Source organism: Oncorhynchus keta, chromosome 28 (assembly GCF_023373465.1).
Source record: "Oncorhynchus keta strain PuntledgeMale-10-30-2019 chromosome 28, Oket_V2, whole genome shotgun sequence".
Lineage (NCBI taxonomy): Eukaryota > Metazoa > Chordata > Actinopteri > Salmoniformes > Salmonidae > Oncorhynchus > Oncorhynchus keta.
This window is the reverse complement of record NC_068448.1, coordinates 23,669,952-23,689,959: the sequence shown is the minus strand read 5'-3', so window position 1 is coordinate 23,689,959 and position 20,008 is coordinate 23,669,952. Positions and strand designations below refer to the sequence as shown.

The window sequence follows — 20,008 nt, the reverse complement described above, 5'->3', positions numbered from 1 at the left end:
GGATGACTAGCCCCAGATCGGCATTCTTTTCTGGCCTCAGGCATGCAGCCATTACAGAGGTAAGTCTCATAAGAGAAGGTTTAATTAGTATAACAAAGACAAAGGGTGCGTTTGAGTGTTAAGGCGAAAGCAAACGACTGTAGGCGAAAGTTTAGGAGTGAAGTCGGGGGAGGTGCAGCTATGACAGCCAAAAGTCAGACACTGGTTTTCGAACAGCAAGGCTCAAATTAACATGGCCATGTTTCCATTGTTTCTAAAAGTTTTTTTTCTTTCTAATATCAAAATAAACATGGCTCCATACCCCATATCACACACTCACAAACTGAAATCATGTGTGTTCATTGTACAAGAAATTACTGAGAGCCTCGTACCACCAAGACTGGTCTATAGACGTAATTCCATCCGCTGTGTCCTCAACCGGCCGTTGCCGGACGTCGGAGCAGACGCTTCTACTTATCCCAGCCTGCTAACTTTATACGCCGTGTCAACTACGTGCTAGCGTAGTAACGACTACCCTGCGGCTTCCCTGTTCCATCGATTGCTGTTCACTGGACCCTATGATCACTTGGCGACATAGCTGATGCCTGCTGGACTGTTCATTTATCATGGAACTCCATTTTGTTTATCTTTTGCTTGTTTATGTCAGCCCTAGCCCCAAACTCAAGCGCTGTGTGGAGTTAACCGACCCTCTCTGCCCATTCATTGCCATTTTACCTGTTGTTGTTGTCTTAGCTGATTAGCTTGCTCTCCCAATCAACACCTGATTGCTTTATGTCTCGCTTTATGTCTCTCTCAAATGTCAATATGCCTTGTATACTGTTTGGGATAGTTATCATTGTTTTAGTTTACCACGGAGCCCCTAGTCCCACTCTACATGCCTTAGAGTCCTCCTTTGTCACACCCCCAGTATAACCAGCACGTCCAGAGATGCAACCTCTTATCATCACTCAGCACTTGGGCTTACCTCCACTGTACCCGTACCTGTCTGCACATTATGCCCTGAATCTATTCTACCACGCCTAGAAATCTGCTCCTTTTAATTCTCTGTCCCCAACGCACTAACTAGATGGTTCTGACCTAGAATATGTGGACAACTACAAATACCGAGGTGTCTGGCTAGACTGTTAACTCTCCTTCCAGACTCACATTAAACATCTCCAATCCAAAATCAAATCTAGAATCAGCTTTCTATTTCGCAACAAAGCCTTCTTCACTCACGCCGCCAAACTTATCCTAATAAAACTGATTATCCTACAGATCCTCGACTTTGTCCATGTCATCTACAAAATAGCTTCCAATAGTCTACTCAGCAAACTGGATGCAGTTTACAGTGCCATCTGTTTTGTTACCAAAGCCCCTTATACCACCCACCACTGCAACCTGTATGCTTTAGTCGGCTGTCCCTCGCTATATATTCGTCGCCAGACCTACTGGCTCCAGGTCATCTAAGTCTATGCTTGGTAAAGCTCTGCCTTATCTCAGCTCACTGGTCACGATAACAACACCCACCCATAGCACGCGCTCCAGCAGGTATAGCTCACCCAAAGACAACACCTGCTTTGGCTGCCTTTCCTTCCAGTTCTCTGCTGCCAGTGACTGAAACGAATTGCAAAAATCGCCGAAGCTGGAGAATTATATTTCCCTCACTAACGTTAAACATTAGCTATCTGAGCAGCAATTGTAATTACTTCGCTACTATGGCCTATTTATTGCCTACCTCCTCACACTGACTATTTTTTTTCTATTGCGTTGACTGTACGCTTGCTTATTCCATGTGAAACTGTTTGTTTTGCACTGCTTTGCTTTATCTTGGCCAGGTCGCAGTTGTAAATGAGAACTTGTTCTCAACTAGCTTACCTGGTTAAAGGTGAAATAAGATGTATAAAATATCACATTAATTTCTTATACAGGCTATCTTCTGTATAGCCTACATGAAGTTGGTTCCGTTTTCAGTCATGTCTTTGGTCACATTCGCGCGGGTCAAACAAAAACACCCTAATTACTTGACAAAAGTAATCCACTCAAACGCAGCACCCATTGTATCATTCCATGCTTGAAAATAACACATTGTGTGCGACAAATTTGCCACCCCTTCCTCCCACGACCACTCCACCACCTTGCCTACATTAGTTTAGATTCTAATGTCAGTATGTACACCAATTACAACGGAATACCAATTGTGATATCATTCAATAGTGAGCCAGAAATAAAGTACTTGTACAATGTTTGTATGTAATATTTGTTGATGCTGCGGATTGTGATTTGCCTTTCAGTTGAAATGTTTGAAACCTTTGTTGATACACATTAACTCCAACTGTAAAGTAGGCTACTACTTAGTAGTAAGTATATAGTCTACAATAGGTAAATAAGAAAACAGTATTGTGAGGCTACTTGTTAATGTGGCATGGATCTAGACCTGTCTAGATCATTGACCATTTCAATAAGTTGTGTAGTGTTAGAGCAAAAACCAAAACGTGCTTCCCTTGGGGCCCTGAGGACAGAGTTTCAGAAACGCTGCAACCCCTACCCTAACCATTTTGACTGTCAACTTCAGTTGGGTAGAGATGTCCCAAGGATCCCAGATAGCAAGGACTGTCTGAACACTTAAAATCATGTCTGACTACATTGTTTGGACACACCAACTGGAAACAAAGATGGCCGTCACCACAGTGCATTTAGTTTATTATCCATTATGTTCACTACACCCCCACATCAACGAAATCTTTAGTGTCACTGGCACAGAACCTCCGACACTAGGCAGCAGTATTTCAAGAAAAATAGATACTTTCACAGTTATCATCTGAAACAGAGGATTAAGTATTGCATCTCAATTAACCTGTGTGTTTAATATTCACAATTAAAAAATGCTCTCAAATACCTCAGAAATCAACAAGTAAAATAGCATGCAAAATTCTCCTTTTAAAAGCTTGCGATTTCAATCTTCATACCATTAATGTGCATTAATTGTTTTACATAATATCTTTAATTTAATATTAATTTACAGATGCCATTCCACAGGGAGGAAATTTGGCCAGCAAATATCAGATGATCTCTCTTACATGCATGCTGCATACACTTCATCAATCACCTACTTCAAGCTTCATGTTGCCAATGACCAGTAACAAAATAAAAGTAACATATCAAATTGATGTTGTACCAATCAAAACGGCTTTTCTATGGCCATACCAACATCTAACTCCATATCTCTAATGCAATACTGTCACCGGGTGGGGGGGGTTATTTTCTTTTAAAAAATGTAACCCAGAAAAATTCTCTGTTGTATTATTTCTGTTCCTCGTAAGACTTTGCCCCCTTGATATCTTTGTAACATTGAATTGCTGTACTCATTGATAATACAATCCGATTGTCTTCATTCAAACTATAGCATTGATCCTAGTGTGCACGTGGTTTGTTGCTTATCACCACGAGACAACTGTGCTTCTTCCAAAATATTGGAGGGACCAAACCTGACAGGGTAAACAGAATATAAAAGTGTAATCTGGATTATGAATGTAAGAGGCTGCATTTACACAGGCAGCCCAATTCTGAGATTCTAATTGGTCTTTTGACTAATCACATCAAAACTTTTCAGATCTGATTGTCAAAAGACCAATTAGTTAAACAAATATTAGAATTGGGCTGCCTGTGTACACACAGCCAGAGTGGCATACACTTGCAGCAATGGATAAGTGAACCACCAAAGCACAACCACCGCCCACAGTACCCATAATGCCCTACAACTTTAGAGCTCATGACCAGCACTGTGAGGAGAAGGGAGGTCCTTGATGTCACAGTTCTGGATTAGATTGAAGTAAAAGACCACCAGTTCCTCGTAGTTCTTCTTAGAAATCCTCTCGTTAATACCATGGAACCTGAAAATGCAGAGGGAAAAGATAGAAAGATAGTGGACAAACTACATTAAGTTGAGGTGTTCTCGTTTGTCGAATGCAGTACAGAGCATTGTTTAACCCCCCTTGTCGGCACACTGTGTATAGGGCTGACTTACATTTTATGGTTCAACCGTGGCACATGGCTAGATCATAAGACTGGAGTATTAGTCTCATGATCAACAAAAGAACAGGGCCTTGTGTTCAAACAATCTTGTGACTAGATCATTATGACTACATTCAAAACCTTGCTTCTGGACAAACTAAACACCTTCTTCCCCCGCTTTGAGGACAACAGTGCCACCGACGCGGCCCGCTACCAAGGACTGTGTGCTCTCCTTCTCCGTGGCAGACGTGAATAAGACATTTATGCGTGTTAACCCTCGCAAGGATGCAGAGCAAGACGGCATCCCAAGCAGCTGGCTGGAGACCAGCTGGCTGGAGTGTTTACAGACATATTCAATCTCTCCCTATCCATCTGCTGTCCCCACTTGCTTCAAGATGTCCACCATTGTTCCTGTACCCAAGAAAGTAAAAAGGTAATTGAACTAAATGACTATTGTGCCATAGCAATCACTTCTGTCATCATGAAGTGCTTTGAGAGGTTAGTTAAGGATCATATCACCGCTACCTTACCTGACACCCTAGACTCACTTCAATTTGCTTAATGCCCCAATAGATCCACAGGCGATGAAATCACCATCACACTGCCCTATCTCATCTGGACAAGAGTAATACCCATGTAAGAATGATCCACCCACACAGACAGTGTGGTGAATAAGGCGCAACAACGCCTCTTCAACCTCAGGAAGCTGAAGAAATTTGGCTTGGCCCTTAAAACTTTTACAGATGCACAATTGAGAGCACCCCGTCAGGCTATATCACCTCCGGGTACAGCAACTGCACCACCCACAACTGCAGGGCTCTCCAGAGGGTGGTGCGGTCTGCCCAACACATCATAGAGGGCAAACTACCTGCCCTCCAGGACACCTACAGCACCTGATGTCACAGGAAAGCAAAATAAAAATCAAGGACATCAACCACCTGAGCCACTGCCTGTTCATCCCGCTATCATCCAGAAGGCGAGGTCAGTACAGGTGCATCAAAGCTGGGACTGAGAGAAAAAAAACAGACTAAAACAGACTTAAATAGCCATCATTAGCCGGCTTCGACCCGGTTACGCAAACCCTGCACCTTAAAGGCTGCTGCCCTAGAAACAGACTTGGAATCACTGGCCACTTGAATAAATGGAACACTAGTCACTTTAATAATGTTTAAATACTGCTTTACTCATTTCATATGTGTACACTATTCTATTCTACTGTATTTTAGTCAATGCCATTCCGACATTGCTCGATCTAATATTTATATATTTCTTAATTCCATTCTTTTAGATGTATGTGTATTGTTGTGGATCGTTGTTAGATACTACTGCACTATTGGAGCTGAATACATTTTGATTTGAACACAAGCATTTCGCTACACCCGCTAAATATGTGTATGTGACCAATAAAATGTGATTTGATTAGAGCTGGAGAGAGCTCTTCTACACAGAATATTTCCTTGTGGGTGTTATGGCTCACAGTTCTTGTTACAGTGTGTGTCCTACCTCTGGGCGTCCCCTGGTCTGAACCATGTAGGAGCAAAGCGATAGATGTCCTTGGCCAGGTCAGTGTAGTGACGGCTGTCTGTGTTTCCGATGCAGATACCTGCACATTGGAATATGATAGGTCTCGACATAACAATGCTAAAACATTGCCTGAACAACCCATTTCATTAGCAGAAAACATTTTCAACATCATGGTGGGCAAACCAACCTAATACCATTTCCTCTCCACGTACCCCCCATTTCTTACCAGGGGCAACAGTAACTTGTGGGAACTGGTCCAGCACAGTCTTCTTGATGATCTGGAACCCAAAGGATGTTTCATCGTAGGAGCTGACAGGCAACGGGTCAAAGCCATCCACTAGCTCCATCTTAACCCTCTCATCTCCCACTGTGGACTGGATCAACTCCAAAACCTGAAGGGAGGACAAATACACTATCATTGTGAAAACTGAACAGTTTTCTTCAACTGTACTTCAAAGTTGCCAGCATGACTAAATTAAATACATTTTCAATGTTTTACTTTTGTGAGAGGGCCATATGATTCTAGCTAATATAATAGATAAGTAACATGAGTTTTTAATATAGCATGTGGTTGAACCATATAGATAGCAGTAGATTTGCAATGTCGCAGCACCATTCATTAGACCAGGGATCACCAAATAAATTCAGCCGTGGGACAATTTTCCTTGAGCAGATGGTCAGGAACATAATTACAAATCATTTGTAGACTGCAAATTGCCCGCAAACATATATAATATTTGACTAAAACAATAATTTAAAATATTTATTGATCAAAAAACTTGGGGTGCCAAATAAAAATCACCCATGGGCCAATTTGGTCCGTGGGTCACCAGTTGGGGAACCTGGCTTTAGACAGAGCTTGCAGTAAATACTAATCCCCACCTCTTGTAGTGACTGTGCGGAATGTATCCGCAGATTCACATAGGCCTCAGCTTGGGAAGGAAGAATGTTAACCTGTGAAGAAAGAAAACAAATGTATGTCATTAAAAAGGACTCCCCAGAGGAAGTTGCCACCACTATTTCAATGTAATTTCCTGTCCTAGAGATGTAATACACATTTAGGTTCCACAAGTAAAGTATGACAAAGGCTACTACTTTCACGAATTGGGTGTGGGAATTTCCACTTGGACTTGATAAACATCAACCAACAGGACACCGACAGCAGTACAGTTAGCATGCTAACCTTATCTAGCTAGTTAATGTTATCCGTTGTTGCCATTTATTTTTTTACTACACACTATTCAAAAGATTAGCTAGCTGGCTCTATGGCTGGTTCTGGAACTGGATTTGTCATAAGCACTGATTTACGGAAAACTTTGCCGCAGATGGAAACCACTGGACGCAAATCCACCATAGAAATAGAAAAGAATAAGATGAAGCTCCGGTAATACGGATAACTATTGAAAGATAACTGATATGCATTTTTCTAGATTTGGAATGGAAACGATGCAACCTCTGGTAGGCTGCTGACAGGCTTTGGCTGTGGTACAGAAAAGCAAAGCCAGTCAGTGTTCAGGGTTCTCACAGGGGAAATGATGGGCTACAATGACTTAGCTCATGATCATACATGCCGAAAATGACATGTAACTGCAGGTGCCTTTTCATTATCTGGATAGACACTTGTTGTTTCTGGCCATTGTCTTTCAGCTCAGAAAAGTGATTTATACTAGTGCGGGCATTTAACAGACAACTTTATGCACGATATATAATTTATCATGACTAGATATTGTACCTTAACTCCTGAGTTGAACATAGTGATTGCAGTTGTGGTTCTCACAAAAGCATTTGTATCAGGTCTTCTTTCCATTACTCTGTAGCGCAAATAAAAGCTGTTAATTAGGTTTCATAATTAAATCAACACCATGAGGTATGTTTATTTTATAGGAGTATAAATCTGCATGTAATTCAAATAATCAAAGATGGAACAAGCCAGTGAAATTCAGAGTGGAAAATTACCTTCCAAGGAGTGGGGAGAACAGCCACATATTCGACATGACAAATTTGAGTGGGAGCCTAAACTGTGAGAAAGAAAGTGATAAAAACATTTTTACTGACAAATAGATGTTGTAATTTGATGGAACTTTCCCTTTAAAACTCTATAGCACTTATGGGATGTCTGAGGCTAGAAACACAGCATTACCTTGTGAGCCAGGTGTTCAAAGGTCCCACGTTCAGGGCCTTCACCAAACAACCTAGGCATTGGGTTATCCTCCAATCTGACGAAACAGATCACGTGTGCTTAGACTTAGAGAATGTGGGCTTAGGTTCACAAAGATTCCTCCCTTTACTGAGTCTCCTAATATTATTAACTGAAAAGTTCCTAAGAGGGAACTTGGACCCTGTAAAATGTCTCATGCTCTATATACTGAGTATATAGAGTTGTGTGAAGTTGGCTGGTGGACCATTCTTGATACATACAGGAAATTGTTGAGCGTGAAAAACCCAACAGTTCTTGACACAAACCGATGCACATGGCACCTACTACCATAACCCGTTCAAAGGGACTTAAATATTTATTTAACATGATATCAATAAGGGATAAAAGGTTTAACCTGGATTTGCCTGGTCAGTCTATGTCATGGAAAGAGCAGTTCTTAACTGTTTTGTATACTCGGTGTATGTTCATGGCTGACCATGCAAGGAAAATGGAATTCCCTTTGATTGCACAGTACCTGTAGTTGTTAAGCTATGGCTACACACAGTAGACCCATCTAGCCTGTGATTAGTAATGGAAAAAAATATATACATACAAAAATAAATCAATACAGTTATATATCACCATATTATAAAACCGATACTTTGACCCCAAGGAACAATTTGTAAAAATGTAGAAAAATAAAAATCTAGGTAGCGCTAGTGGGCTGTAGTTTTCACCAAAACAGTGGTATTTTTCATTCTATAGCTTGTTCTCCATCTTCTTTTGAATAGCAAGCCAACCTCGGCACCTATGTATTGTGAAAATGTATCTGGAGGTCCCTGACAATTCCCAGCAATACCTGTGACGATTCACTAATCCCCTCTTACCTTTTGACTGCTCCTGCCAGGATGCCTATGCTGCTCTCACTGGGAGGCATGGAGGAGTGACCCGGGGCCTTGGAAACGCTCAGCTTCACTGTAGCTAGCCCCTTCTCACTGATCCCAATCCTGACATATACACACACATGCAAATCAAATAAAAATCTAATATTTGTCACAGTGAAATGCTTACTTACAGTTGAAGTCGGAAGTTCACATACACTTAGGTTGGAGTCACTAAAACTAGTTTTTCCAACCACTCCATAAAACCACAGTTTTGACAAGTCGGTTAAGACATCTACTTTGTACATGACACAAGTAATTTTCCAACAATTGTTTACAAATAGATTATTTCACTGTATCACAATTCCAGTGGGTCAAAAGTTTACATACACTAAAGTTGACTGTAACTTTCTTTCAAGGCCTACCTTCAATCTCAGTGCCTCTTTGCTTGGCATCATGGGAAAATCAAAAGAAATCAGCCAAGACCTCAGAAAACAGTTGTAGACCTCCACAAGTCTGGTTCATCCTTGGGAGCAATGTCTAAACGCCTGAAGGTACCACGTTCATCTGTACAAACAATAGTACGCAAGTTTAAACACCATGGGTGTCATACGGCAGTCATACCGCTCAGGAAGAAGACACGTTCTGTCTCCTAGATATGAATGTACTTTGGTTCGAAAAGTGCAAATCAATCCCAGAACAACAGCGAAGGACCTTGTGAAGATGCTGGAGGAAACAGGTACAAAAGTATCTATATCCACAGTAAAACGAGTCCTATAGACATAACCTGAAAGGCCGTTCAGCAAGGAAGAAGGCACCGCTCCAAAACCGCCATAAAAAGGCCAGACTACGGTTTGCAACTGCACATGGGGAAAAAGATCGTACTTTTTGGAGAAATGTCCTCTGGTCTGATGAAACAATAATAGAACTGTTTGGCCATCGTCATGTTTGGAGGAAAAAGTGGGAGGCTTGCAAGCCAAAGAACACCATCCCAACCGTGAGGCACGGGGGTGGCAGCATCATGTTGTGGGGGTGCTTTGCTGCAGGAGGGACTGGTGCACTTCACAAAATAGATGGCATCATGAGAGATGGAAAATTATGTGGATATATTGACGCAACATCTTAAGACATCAAGTCAGGAAGTTAAAGCTTGGTCGCAAGTGGGTCTTCCAAATGGGCAATAACCCCAGGCATACTTCCAAAGTTGTGGCAAAATGGCTTAAGGACAACAAAGTCAAGGTATTGGAGTGGCCATCACAAAGCCCTGACCTCAATCCCATTGAAAATGTGTCAGCAAAACTGAAAAAGCGTGTGCGAGCAAGGAGGCCTAAAAACCTGACTCAGTTACACCAGCTCTGTCGGGAGGAATTACCCAAAATTCACCCAACTTATTGTGGGAAGCTTGTGGAAGGCTACCTGAAACGTTTGACCCAAGTCAAACAATTTAAAGGCAATGCTACCAAATACTAATTGAGTGTATGTAAACTTCTGACACACTGAAGAAAGTCATTAAAGCTGAAATAAATCATTCTCTGCTTTTATTCTGACATTTCACATTCTTAAAATAAAGTGGTGATCCTAAATGACCTAAGACAGGGACATTTTACTTGGATTAAATGTCAGGAATTGTGAAAAACTGAGTTTAAAAATATTTGGCCAAGGTGTATTTAAACTTCCGACTTCAACTGTACAAGCATTTGAAAAAGGAACACAAAGTAACAATAACGAGGCTATATACAGGGGGTACCGGTACCGAGTCAATGTGTAGGGGCACAAGTTGGTCGAGGCAATGTGTACATGTAGGTAGGGGTAACGTGACTATGCATAGATAATAAACAGCAAGGGGGGGGGGAAATCAATGCAAACATTCTGGGTGGCCATTTGATTAATTGTTCAGCAGTCCTATGGCTTGGGGGTAGAAGCTGTTGAGGAGCCTTTTGGACCCAGACTTGGCGCTCCAATACCGCTTGCCGTGCAGTAGCAGAGAGAACAGTCTATGACTTGGGTGACTGGAGACTGAGAATTTTTGGGGCCTTCCTCTATAGCTCCTGGATGACAGGAAGCTTGGCCCCGGTGATGTAATGGGCCGTACACACTACACTCTGTAGCGCCGTGCGGTCAGATGCCGAGCAGTTGTCATACCAGGCGGTATGACTTGCCTAGTTAAATAAAAAGGTTTAAAAAAATACAAATAAAAAAAGCACTTCATGACTGCCCGACATGAGTGCTACGGAGCAGTAGTCATTTAGGCAGGCAACCTTTGCTTTCTTGGGCACAGGGACTATGGCGGTCTGTTTGAAACATGTAGGTATTACAGACTTCATCAGGGAGAGGTTGAAAATGTCACTTGCCAGTTGGTCCGGCACATGCCTGGAGTACACGTCCTGGTAATTTTTCTGGCCTTGTGAATGTTGACCTGTTTAAAGGTCACGCAGGGATCACAGTCGTCCGGAACAGCTGTTGCTGGCCTCGAAGCAAGCATAAAAAGGCATTTAGCCCATCTGGTAGGCTGGTGTCACTGGGCAGCTCGCGGCTGGTTTTCCCTTTGTAGTCTAATAGTTTGAAAGCCTGGCCACATCCGTAGAGCGTCAAAGCCGGTATAGTAGGATTACGTCTTAGTCCTGTATTGACACTTCGCCTATTTGATGGTTCATCTGAGGGCATAGCGAGATTTCTTATAAGCGTCCGGATTAGTGTCCCGCTCCTTGAAAGCGGCAGCTCTATATGTTGCCTGTAATCCATGGCTTCTGGTTGGAATATGTATGTATGGTCACTGTATGGACGTTGTAGTCGATGCAATTAAGCCTGTGACTGAAGTGGTATACTCCTCAATGCCATTGGGTGAATCTCAGAACATATTCCAGTCTATGCTAGCAAAACAGTCCTGTAGCATAGCATTTACATCATCTGACCACTTCCTAATTGAGTGAGTCATTGGTACGTCCTGCTTGAATTCTTGCTTGTAAGCAGGAATCAGGAATATAGAATTATGGTCGGGTTTTCCAAATGGAGTATGCATCTCTGTGTGTGGAGTAAAAGTGGCCTAGAATTCCCCCCCCCCCCATGGTTGCACATGTAACATGCTAGTAGAAATTAGGTGAAACAGATTTAAGTTTGCCTGCATTAAAGTCCCATGGCCACTAGGAGAGACGTTTCTGGATGAGCATGTTGTTTGCTTATGGCCTTATACAGCTCATTGAGTGCAGTCTTAGTGCCAGCATTGGTATGTGGTAAATAGACGGCTATGAAAAATATAGATAAACTCTTGGTAGATAGTGTGGTCTACAGCTTATCATGAGGTACTCTACCTCAGGTGAGCAATTCCTCGAGACTTCTTTAATATTAGACATCGCGCATGAGCTGTTTTTGACAAATAGACAAACACCACCACCCCTAGTCTTACCAGAGATAGCCGTTCTGCCCTGCCGATGCACGGAAAATCCAGCCAACTGTATATTATCTGTGTCGTCGTTCAGCCATGACTCGGTGAAACATAAGATATTACCATTTTAATGTCCCATCGGTAGGATAGTCTCAAACGGAGCTCATCCAGTTTATTCTCCAGTGATTGCACTTGGCAGGCATATACACTTTTAATATACTGTATAGCAAACGTAAACCATATTTAAGTTGTGTTTTATATCATATTGTACAACAGCTGATGAAACTAACACTGTAAAAGTGTGAAACTTTGATCAGTAACCAGGTTTCCATCCAACCACTTCATGCAGATGAACTACGTGACGCATGGGGAAATCATGACCTGGTTGATGGAAACAGCTGGTATAATTGTATAAATGTGGACAGACAATTTATTCATTCGACATAGTGGAATCTTTGTGTGTGCGGAAAATTAATTACACGAGAAATGATGCAAATATTGATAATAAGCATCATATCGAAGTAAACTTGAGTCACAAGACGATATGTTGTGTGTTCCTTCCACTACGACTCGGGAAAGCATGCAGTTTATTAGGCTACAGATGAAAGAAGTTATGATGAACTTCACAGGGTGGTGAAAGTGCACAGGGATGATCTTGATGCTCCTTTCCAATAAATATTGAGGATCTTATTCTAGTGACATGATGATCAATGCTTGGCTTCCATTTGACAATTAAACATTATCTTGCTCTCATCCATAATAATCTAATCATGTAGGTAGCCTACCTGCAATCTATCTGCAAGCCGTTGGCTAGAGTGGTCACATTTGCTATATAAAAACACAACAATTTTGGTGACAAAACTATCAGTAGTTGAAAATGCGATAGAGACCCATTTAACTTGTTGTTTATATTTATTTGGGAATTTAACCGCCAAAGTTATGTTCTCACACAGCCTTTTATTCACAATAAGTCCAGTTGATGGAAACATCTCTGGTGGGAAAATGTGCATATTGTCGTACTCACATTTTTAAATAGTCGCATGAAAATCTGTCACCAATTGGATAGAAACCAAGCTAATGTGAGTTTCTGGTTGAAAATATATTTTACGCAGGACCTTGTAATCAGCCATTTTTGCATGGGTGGAGTTTTGGCTTGCCTGTTGACATCACCAGGCAGTATAGCTTAATAGACCAATAAAGAGAGTTCCAAACCGCTCTGCCAATAACAGATAGTTTTTTCAGGTTACATATCCCTCCCATTAGGCCCTTCCAATTACACCCCTCACTCAGACCACTCCTAGACAGTACTAACTAAATTATTTTTTGCTAAAAATCTATTTGGATTTGACATTTTTAATGGAAAACTATTATAAAATGGTACTTAATTGTTACCCAGAAATGAGTTCATATTGAGATTTTAAAAAATGGCTACATTGGGCCTGTGGTTATAATCACTTAGAAAGACACTAAATATGAGAGAAGAGTGAATGAATGCTTACAGAGCAGCAGGCCCCTGCAGACCACTGATGACTCCATCCAGCACAGCCAGACCCTCATCCAGTACGAACACCAGCTGTACCCCTTTCTTCTTCAGCACCCTCACTATGTTCATTGCCCCCTGGAAGCCACTCACCTACAGTAGACCGACAAAATCCTGTTAATGATTTCTGTTCCTTTTCAGTTAGTGAAATACAGTTGAAGTTGGAAGTTCACATACACCTTAGCCAAATGCATTTAAACTCAGTTTTTCACAATTCCTGACATTTAATCCAAGTAAATATTCCCTGTTTTAGGTCAGTTAGGATTACCACTTTATTTTAAGAATGTGAAATATCAGAATAATAGTAGAGAGAATTATTTATTTCAGCTGTTATTTCTTTCATCACATTCCCCGTGGATCAGAAGTTTACATACACTCAGTATTTGGTTGCACTTCATTTAAATGGTTTAACTTGGGTCAAACATTTTGGGTAGCCTTCCACAAGCTTCCCACAATAAATTGGGTGAATTTTGGCCCATTCCTCCTAACAGAACTGGTATAACTGAGTCAGGTTTGTAGGCCTCCTTGCTTGAACATGCTTTTTCAGTTCTGCCCACAAATTTGATAGGATTGAGGTCAGGGCTTTGTGATGGCTACTCCAATACCTTGACTTTGTTGTCCTTAAGCCATTTTGACACAACTTTGGAAGTATGCTTGGGGTCATTGTCCATTTGGAAGACCCATTTGCGACCAAGGTTTAACTGACTGATATATTGAAGCAACATCAAGACATCGACATAATTTTCCTTCCCTCATGATGCCATCTATTTTGTGAAGTGCACCAGTCCCTCCTGCAGCAAAGCACCCCCACAACATGATGCTGCCACCCCGTGCTTCATGGTTGGGATGGTGTTCTTCGGCTTGCAAGCCTCCCCCTTTTAATCCAAGCATAATGATGTTCATTATGGCCAAACAGTTATATCTTTGTTTCATCGGACCAGAGGACATTTCTCCAAAAAGTACAATCTTTTTCCCCATGTGCAGTTGCAAACCGTAGTCTGGCTTTTTTATGGCGGTTTTGGAGCAGTGGCTTCTTCCTTGCTGAGCGTCCTTTCAGGTTGTGTCGATATAGTTCTTGTTTTACTGTGGATACAGATACTTTTGTAACCGTTTCCTCCTGCATCTTCATAAGGTCCTTTGCTGTTGTTCTGGGATTGATTTTCACTTTTCGCACCAAAGTACGTTCATCTCAAGTAGACAGAACGCGTCTCCTTCCTGAGCGGTATGACGGCTCCGTGGTCCCATGGTGTTTATACTTACGTACTATTGTTTGTACAGATGAACGTGGTACCTTCAGGCATTTGGAAATTACTCCCAAGGATGAACCAGACTTTTTTTCTGAAGTCTTGGCTGATTTCCCTATGATGTCAAGCAAAGAGGCACTGAGTTTGAAGGTAGGCCTTGAAATTCATCCACAGGTACACCTCCAATTGACTCAAATGATGTCAATTAGCCTATGATCATTTTCTAGATTTTCCCAAGCTGTTTAAAGGCACAGTGAACTTAGTGTATGTAAACTTCTGACCCACTGGAATTGTGATACAGTGAATTATAAGTGAAATAATCTGTCGGCAAACAATTGTTGGAAAAATGACTTGTGTCATGTACAAAGTAGATGTCCTAACTGACTTTCCAAAATTATAGTTTGTTAACAAGACATTTGTGGAGTGGTTGAAAATGAGTTAATGACTCCAACCTAAATGTATGTAAACTTCCGACTTCAACTGTAAATACCTCTACCAACTTCACAAACCTCCTCATCATGACCCAAACCAATGAAGAATCCCCTTCGCGGTGAATAACCTCTTATCAACAGGTACTCCAGCGCCTGGAGAATTCCCTACAGTGAAAGATTTGTCTGGTTAAATTCTCACCATGTGAAATCGTATTATTGGGTGAGAAAATCAGCAACCACATCGTTGATTACGCAATGCTCTTAGCTCAAAGATAATACATATCATAGATTTATCTCTACAAACTGGTCCTTGTAACACCCAGGTTCCATAAACATCTACCCACTGTCAACCCTCAGTCTCACCATGACAGACTGCTTGTTATCGATGGTCCCTCTCCCGTAGATGAATCCATCTATCTCCTTTGCAGAGAATGGTGGGGCCTCCCATCCGTCACTCTCCTCAGCAGGCACCACATCTATGTGGGCCAGCAGCATGTAGGGGACGAGGGCCAGGTCAGAGCCCGGCACCCAGAACAGGTGGCTGTAATTGGCCACAACCTCATGCTGGACCAGGTGGGAAGAAAACACTGTCGGGAAAGCTGGCAGACGAAAAAAAAATCTGTTAAGTGTTAGGAAATGCAGGATACCACCCGTACGAAAAAAAACTGCACTATAGTATTTTGGATGCATTATTCTGCATCCAAAATACCAGTCGACTGCAGTTACTGCACTTTTACTGCAGTTTCAAAACTGAAATCTTTTTTTGGAAGGGCATTTCTATTAAGCTTTTAAAATAGTGTATTTGAAGTAAACGCAGATGCATTACTGCTTGAGTATCAGAAAGCAGTGTCGAAATGCTAATTGGTAACTTTATATGCTCAAAGCCCGGCATTTGGCGATATTGAGTCGTTTCATCTTATGGTCTTAAGGGAATGCATGCAGCAGGTAGTACTAGTATCCCGCGTGGAGTTTTTTTTTTGTGTGTGTACATTCTCCATTCAGGCTGCAAAGACATCAATTTCCTCCTTAACTCAATTTAATAGTGAGAAGGCAGAATTTCTTTGGGAAAATATGCATACTTTCTTGATGAAACAACATTTCCCACCCCCATGGTAGTGGCTAATGCTACTTCCTGATGTTTAGCCAGGGTCATGTCTAGATGGGACACAGCTTGTCAAAATTGAGGTCAAAAGTTATTTTTACATTTTAGCTAACCGTACTATTTTCCTAACCGTAAACTGAATTATCCTAACCTGGGGGGTTATGAAGGAACCAATGGGATGCTCAAGGTGGGGCATTCCTGCAGGGAACCCTTAAAATATTATCGTGCAGTTGCATACATGGATTTATCGGGCTTCACTAAGGGGCTGTAAAATTAAAGTTGTAACAAAGTTGACATTTGGGCATAGCATCCATATTTTGTCACGACCCCCAACACCCTAACATAATACTTCACCTAACAGTATATGGCCTGTGTGCATTTTTAGCACTTCACTGAGCTGGCAAGCCTCCAGCTACACAGCACTCACGTAGAAGCAGTAATAATTAGTTCAGAGTATTTCTGAGTCAACTTTTTAGACGACATGCGTCCCATTATGCCTGATGTAAACCAAACACTGCATTCCACAGTAAGAACCTCATACTAACAGTCAAGCGTGGTGGTGGTGGTGTGATGGTTTGGGGATGCTTTGCTGCCTCAGGACATAAAGGCTTGGCAACAATGATTTGAAAGTCGCAAAATAAATCAAATGCTGTTTCTTGCCTTAAGCTGGGCATAATTCACAAGTGATAATATCATTCACAAGTAAAAGGCTAATATTGTCACCCATCAAACTATTCTTGATTTAATCTTATTGTTGCATATACTAAATAATATATGTGAAATTTGTTTTGATTTAGGTGCATGATAATGGTCCATTCTCTCTCGAAACAAGAGCAGCAGAAGAAATACATGTCATCTATGCACTTAAATAGCAAATGGAGGACACTTCTCCCGTGGTTCATTATCATGCCAGCCAGGTAGGCTATACTCCTGTTGTAAGGAGAAGCAATATGCTTAATATTAATAAATATATATAGTAGGCCTAGCCTATAGAACGCTGGATGGGAACCTCTTCTTTTAATAGAGGCCATCACTCTGTTTTCTCACGCAACAGCATAGCCTATAGAATTGTTACGCACTGTTTGATTAGATGTTTGAATATATTTGCATTGATGTCAGAGTGATTAGAGGGACAATAGAGTGCTGAGTACCAGGCAGTTAACAAGTCTGGTAGGCTACTAATGACCATCAGCAGCATCAGAGCTTTTTAATTTAATCTTTATTTAACTAGGCAAGTCAGTTAAGAAATACATTCTTATTTACAATGACGGCTTACCCCGGCCAAACCGGACGACACTGGGCCAATTGTGCACCGCCCTATGGGACTCCCTATCACGACCAGTTGTGATATAGCCTGGAATCGAACTAGGGTCTGTAATGACGCTTCTTGCACGGAGATGCAGTGCCTTAGACCGCTGCCACTCGGGAACCTAATTACCATGACTTAGCGGTCACGTGGAATTAGACTGCCTTCATGACTCGTCACCGCCAGTGTGACGGTAATATGGTCACCGTAACAGCCCTAGTCCACATACACATATCCGTCATGCGGCTGCTCCAGTTTCAACTGTTCTGCCTGTGGCGATTGAACCCGAACCGGTTCAACAGACATGTTACCTTGTCCCAGACCTGCTGTTTTGGACCCTCTCTCCCCCTACCACACATGCTGTCTCAACCTCTTAATGCTCAGCTATGAAAAGCCAACTGACATTTACTCCTGAGGTGTTGACTTATTGCACCCTCTACAACTGTGATTATTATTTGACCCTGCTGATCATCTATGAATGTTTGAACATCTTGAAGAATGATCTGGCCTTAATGGCCATGTACTCTCAATCTCCACCCAGCACAGCCAGAAGAGGACTGGCCACCCCTCAGAGCCTGATTCCTCTCTAGGTTTCTTCCTAAGTTCCTACCTTTCTAAGGAGTTTTTCCAAGCCACCATGTTTCTACATCTACATTGCTTTCTATTTTAGGCTGGGTTTGTCTATAAGCACTTTCTGACATCTGCTGATGTAACAATGGATTCATAAATACATTTGATTGTTTTATAATGTTAGCTAAATGTAGTAATAAATAAAGGCTACGTTTCTTTAAATTGACAATTCTGTGAACTGTCTTGTGCAAGTTTTAAATTGACACAATACCCATTAGTAAAAGGTATCAGCTAGAGATGACATGCAGGAACATGCAGAGATTTGTAGTTTTGACATGTCTAAATTGATTCCATTTAGCATTTTTGAACCTGAGAGTAAATAGAGCCAAATATATTGAGATGAGAGAGATGTACATGGTTATCAAAACCTCAAGCCAAGGTAAGCATACACAGACAGCCCTTATTTTAAATGTTTCTAAAATCCCTTATGGGAAAATGGGGTAAAAATGATTGGAACCATTTCCCTGTTTGACTACTAGGTTATGACACCTCCAATGTGGGATTCTACTCAGAGATGTGGTGAGGCTACACCTCAAATTACATACTAGTCATGAAAAACATGCAGTTACTTGCTGTATATAACTGATGATAGAGCTAAATGTGCGCAATTGTTTTGCATGGAATAAACATACATTTGTAGTTATGACTATGTTCTTCAAGGGGTGATGACATTCCAAATAGTTAACATGCATTTCATATTTCCTTGCGTTCTGCGGAGCTGAGAGACTACATGCACCCAGCAGGCAAATCGAATGCTCCATCTTATTGTGACGTTTCATTGAAAACGACCAGCGCCATGCATTCCTTTTGGACGGTAAAATGAAACGAATTCTTATCGCCATTTGCCGGCCTTGTGCTCAGTGGGCTAATGGGCCTTGTGTTCAGTGGGCTAGTGTACTCAGTGAAAACATGTGTCCTACAGTAACCGGTTATAATATAACCGCCTATGCAGCATGTACCTGCTCCTAAACCAAGTATATCAGTAGATATCCGGTAGTTTACCTTTCCTCAAGAGGCCGTCGAACTCGCGCAATGCGGTGGTGTTGAGCTGCGTCTCCGTGGTTGACACGGTGGGAATACGGATTGCGTCTGTGTACAAAAAAGCAGGCGGCGTTGAGCAAATTTGGTGTGCACATTATAGCGATTAATCATTCACACAGTATAGGTTGACAAACCTCAGCTTGATGATCGAATTAGTCTGGATCTCACCTCTGAAATTCGATAGAAGCTCCTCTCTCTGGTGCTGGTTTATGTCAGACGCAATATTGTTTGTCTTCTCCCAGTGTGCAAGTTGAAGTCCTGCATTCACATCAAACGTTAGTGTCCTTACAGTGGCTGCAACGAAAAAGGCTAATATAACTAATAACAAGCTAAACGACACAATTTTCACAAACTTGAGAATGTTCAATTTTGCACTGCGTTCGGTCATTTTTTTAATTCGACAGTGCACAGCGTGTTGTTGTGAAGAGTGCAAGCTGCTCGTGACGTGTTCTGCTAATTTGATATATGAATGATCGTTTGAGCGCCACCTTTTGGGCTGGAAATCACCAGATAATCATTTACCTTATTCACCTTCATGCACTTCCAATCAAATTGCCATGTAGCACTTGTTTTATTAGACAGAACATGTCAAATGCTCTTTATTCAAATTAACTCAGACAACTACACAATAAGCAACTCTTGAAAAATCAACAAAAAACAACTTGCATGTTTCATATTACACTGAAGTCCCTGACATTTTGTCTTGACCACATCTTTGGTGAACTCCACATAACACTTTACTTGTTTTTGATAACAAGGCCACAAACAAAACCAACAGTGTAACTTATACTGTAACT

At 41.5% G+C, this 20,008-nt stretch overlaps 1 protein-coding gene across 1 annotated transcript; it reads right to left on the bottom strand.

The window, feature by feature from the left end:
• Positions 1-2,665: 2,665 nt before the first annotated feature.
• Positions 2,666-19,691, bottom strand: LOC118360868 (N-fatty-acyl-amino acid synthase/hydrolase PM20D1.2-like). Its single transcript, XM_035740364.2, has 13 exons — positions 19,380-19,691; positions 19,173-19,259; positions 15,496-15,731; positions 15,211-15,297; positions 13,417-13,550; positions 8,542-8,661; positions 7,658-7,733; positions 7,474-7,535; positions 7,250-7,328; positions 6,400-6,471; positions 5,744-5,909; positions 5,497-5,596; positions 2,666-3,872 (listed from the first exon to the last, which is right to left on the bottom strand). The coding sequence occupies exons 1-13, from the start codon at positions 19,597-19,599 to the stop codon at positions 3,743-3,745; spliced, it is 1,569 nt and encodes a 522-aa protein (XP_035596257.1). The 5' UTR covers positions 19,600-19,691; the 3' UTR covers positions 2,666-3,742.
• Positions 19,692-20,008: the final 317 nt, after the last annotated feature.

What these genes read in the sequence shown, in the direction of transcription:
- LOC118360868 (XM_035740364.2), bottom strand. Translation starts at nt 19,599, where the DNA reads ATGACCGAACGCAGTGCAAAATTGAACATTCTCAAGTTTGTGAAAATT. An exon ending in GTTTGGGTCATGATGAGGAG is followed by an intron (nt 13,551 to 15,210) that starts GTTTGTGAAGTT and finishes GGTCTACTGTAG; the next exon opens with GTGAGTGGCTTCCAGGGGGC. An exon ending in TGTTCAACTCAGGAGTTAAG is followed by an intron (nt 6,472 to 7,249) that starts GTACAATATCTA and finishes CTTTCTTCACAG; the next exon opens with GTTAACATTCTTCCTTCCCA.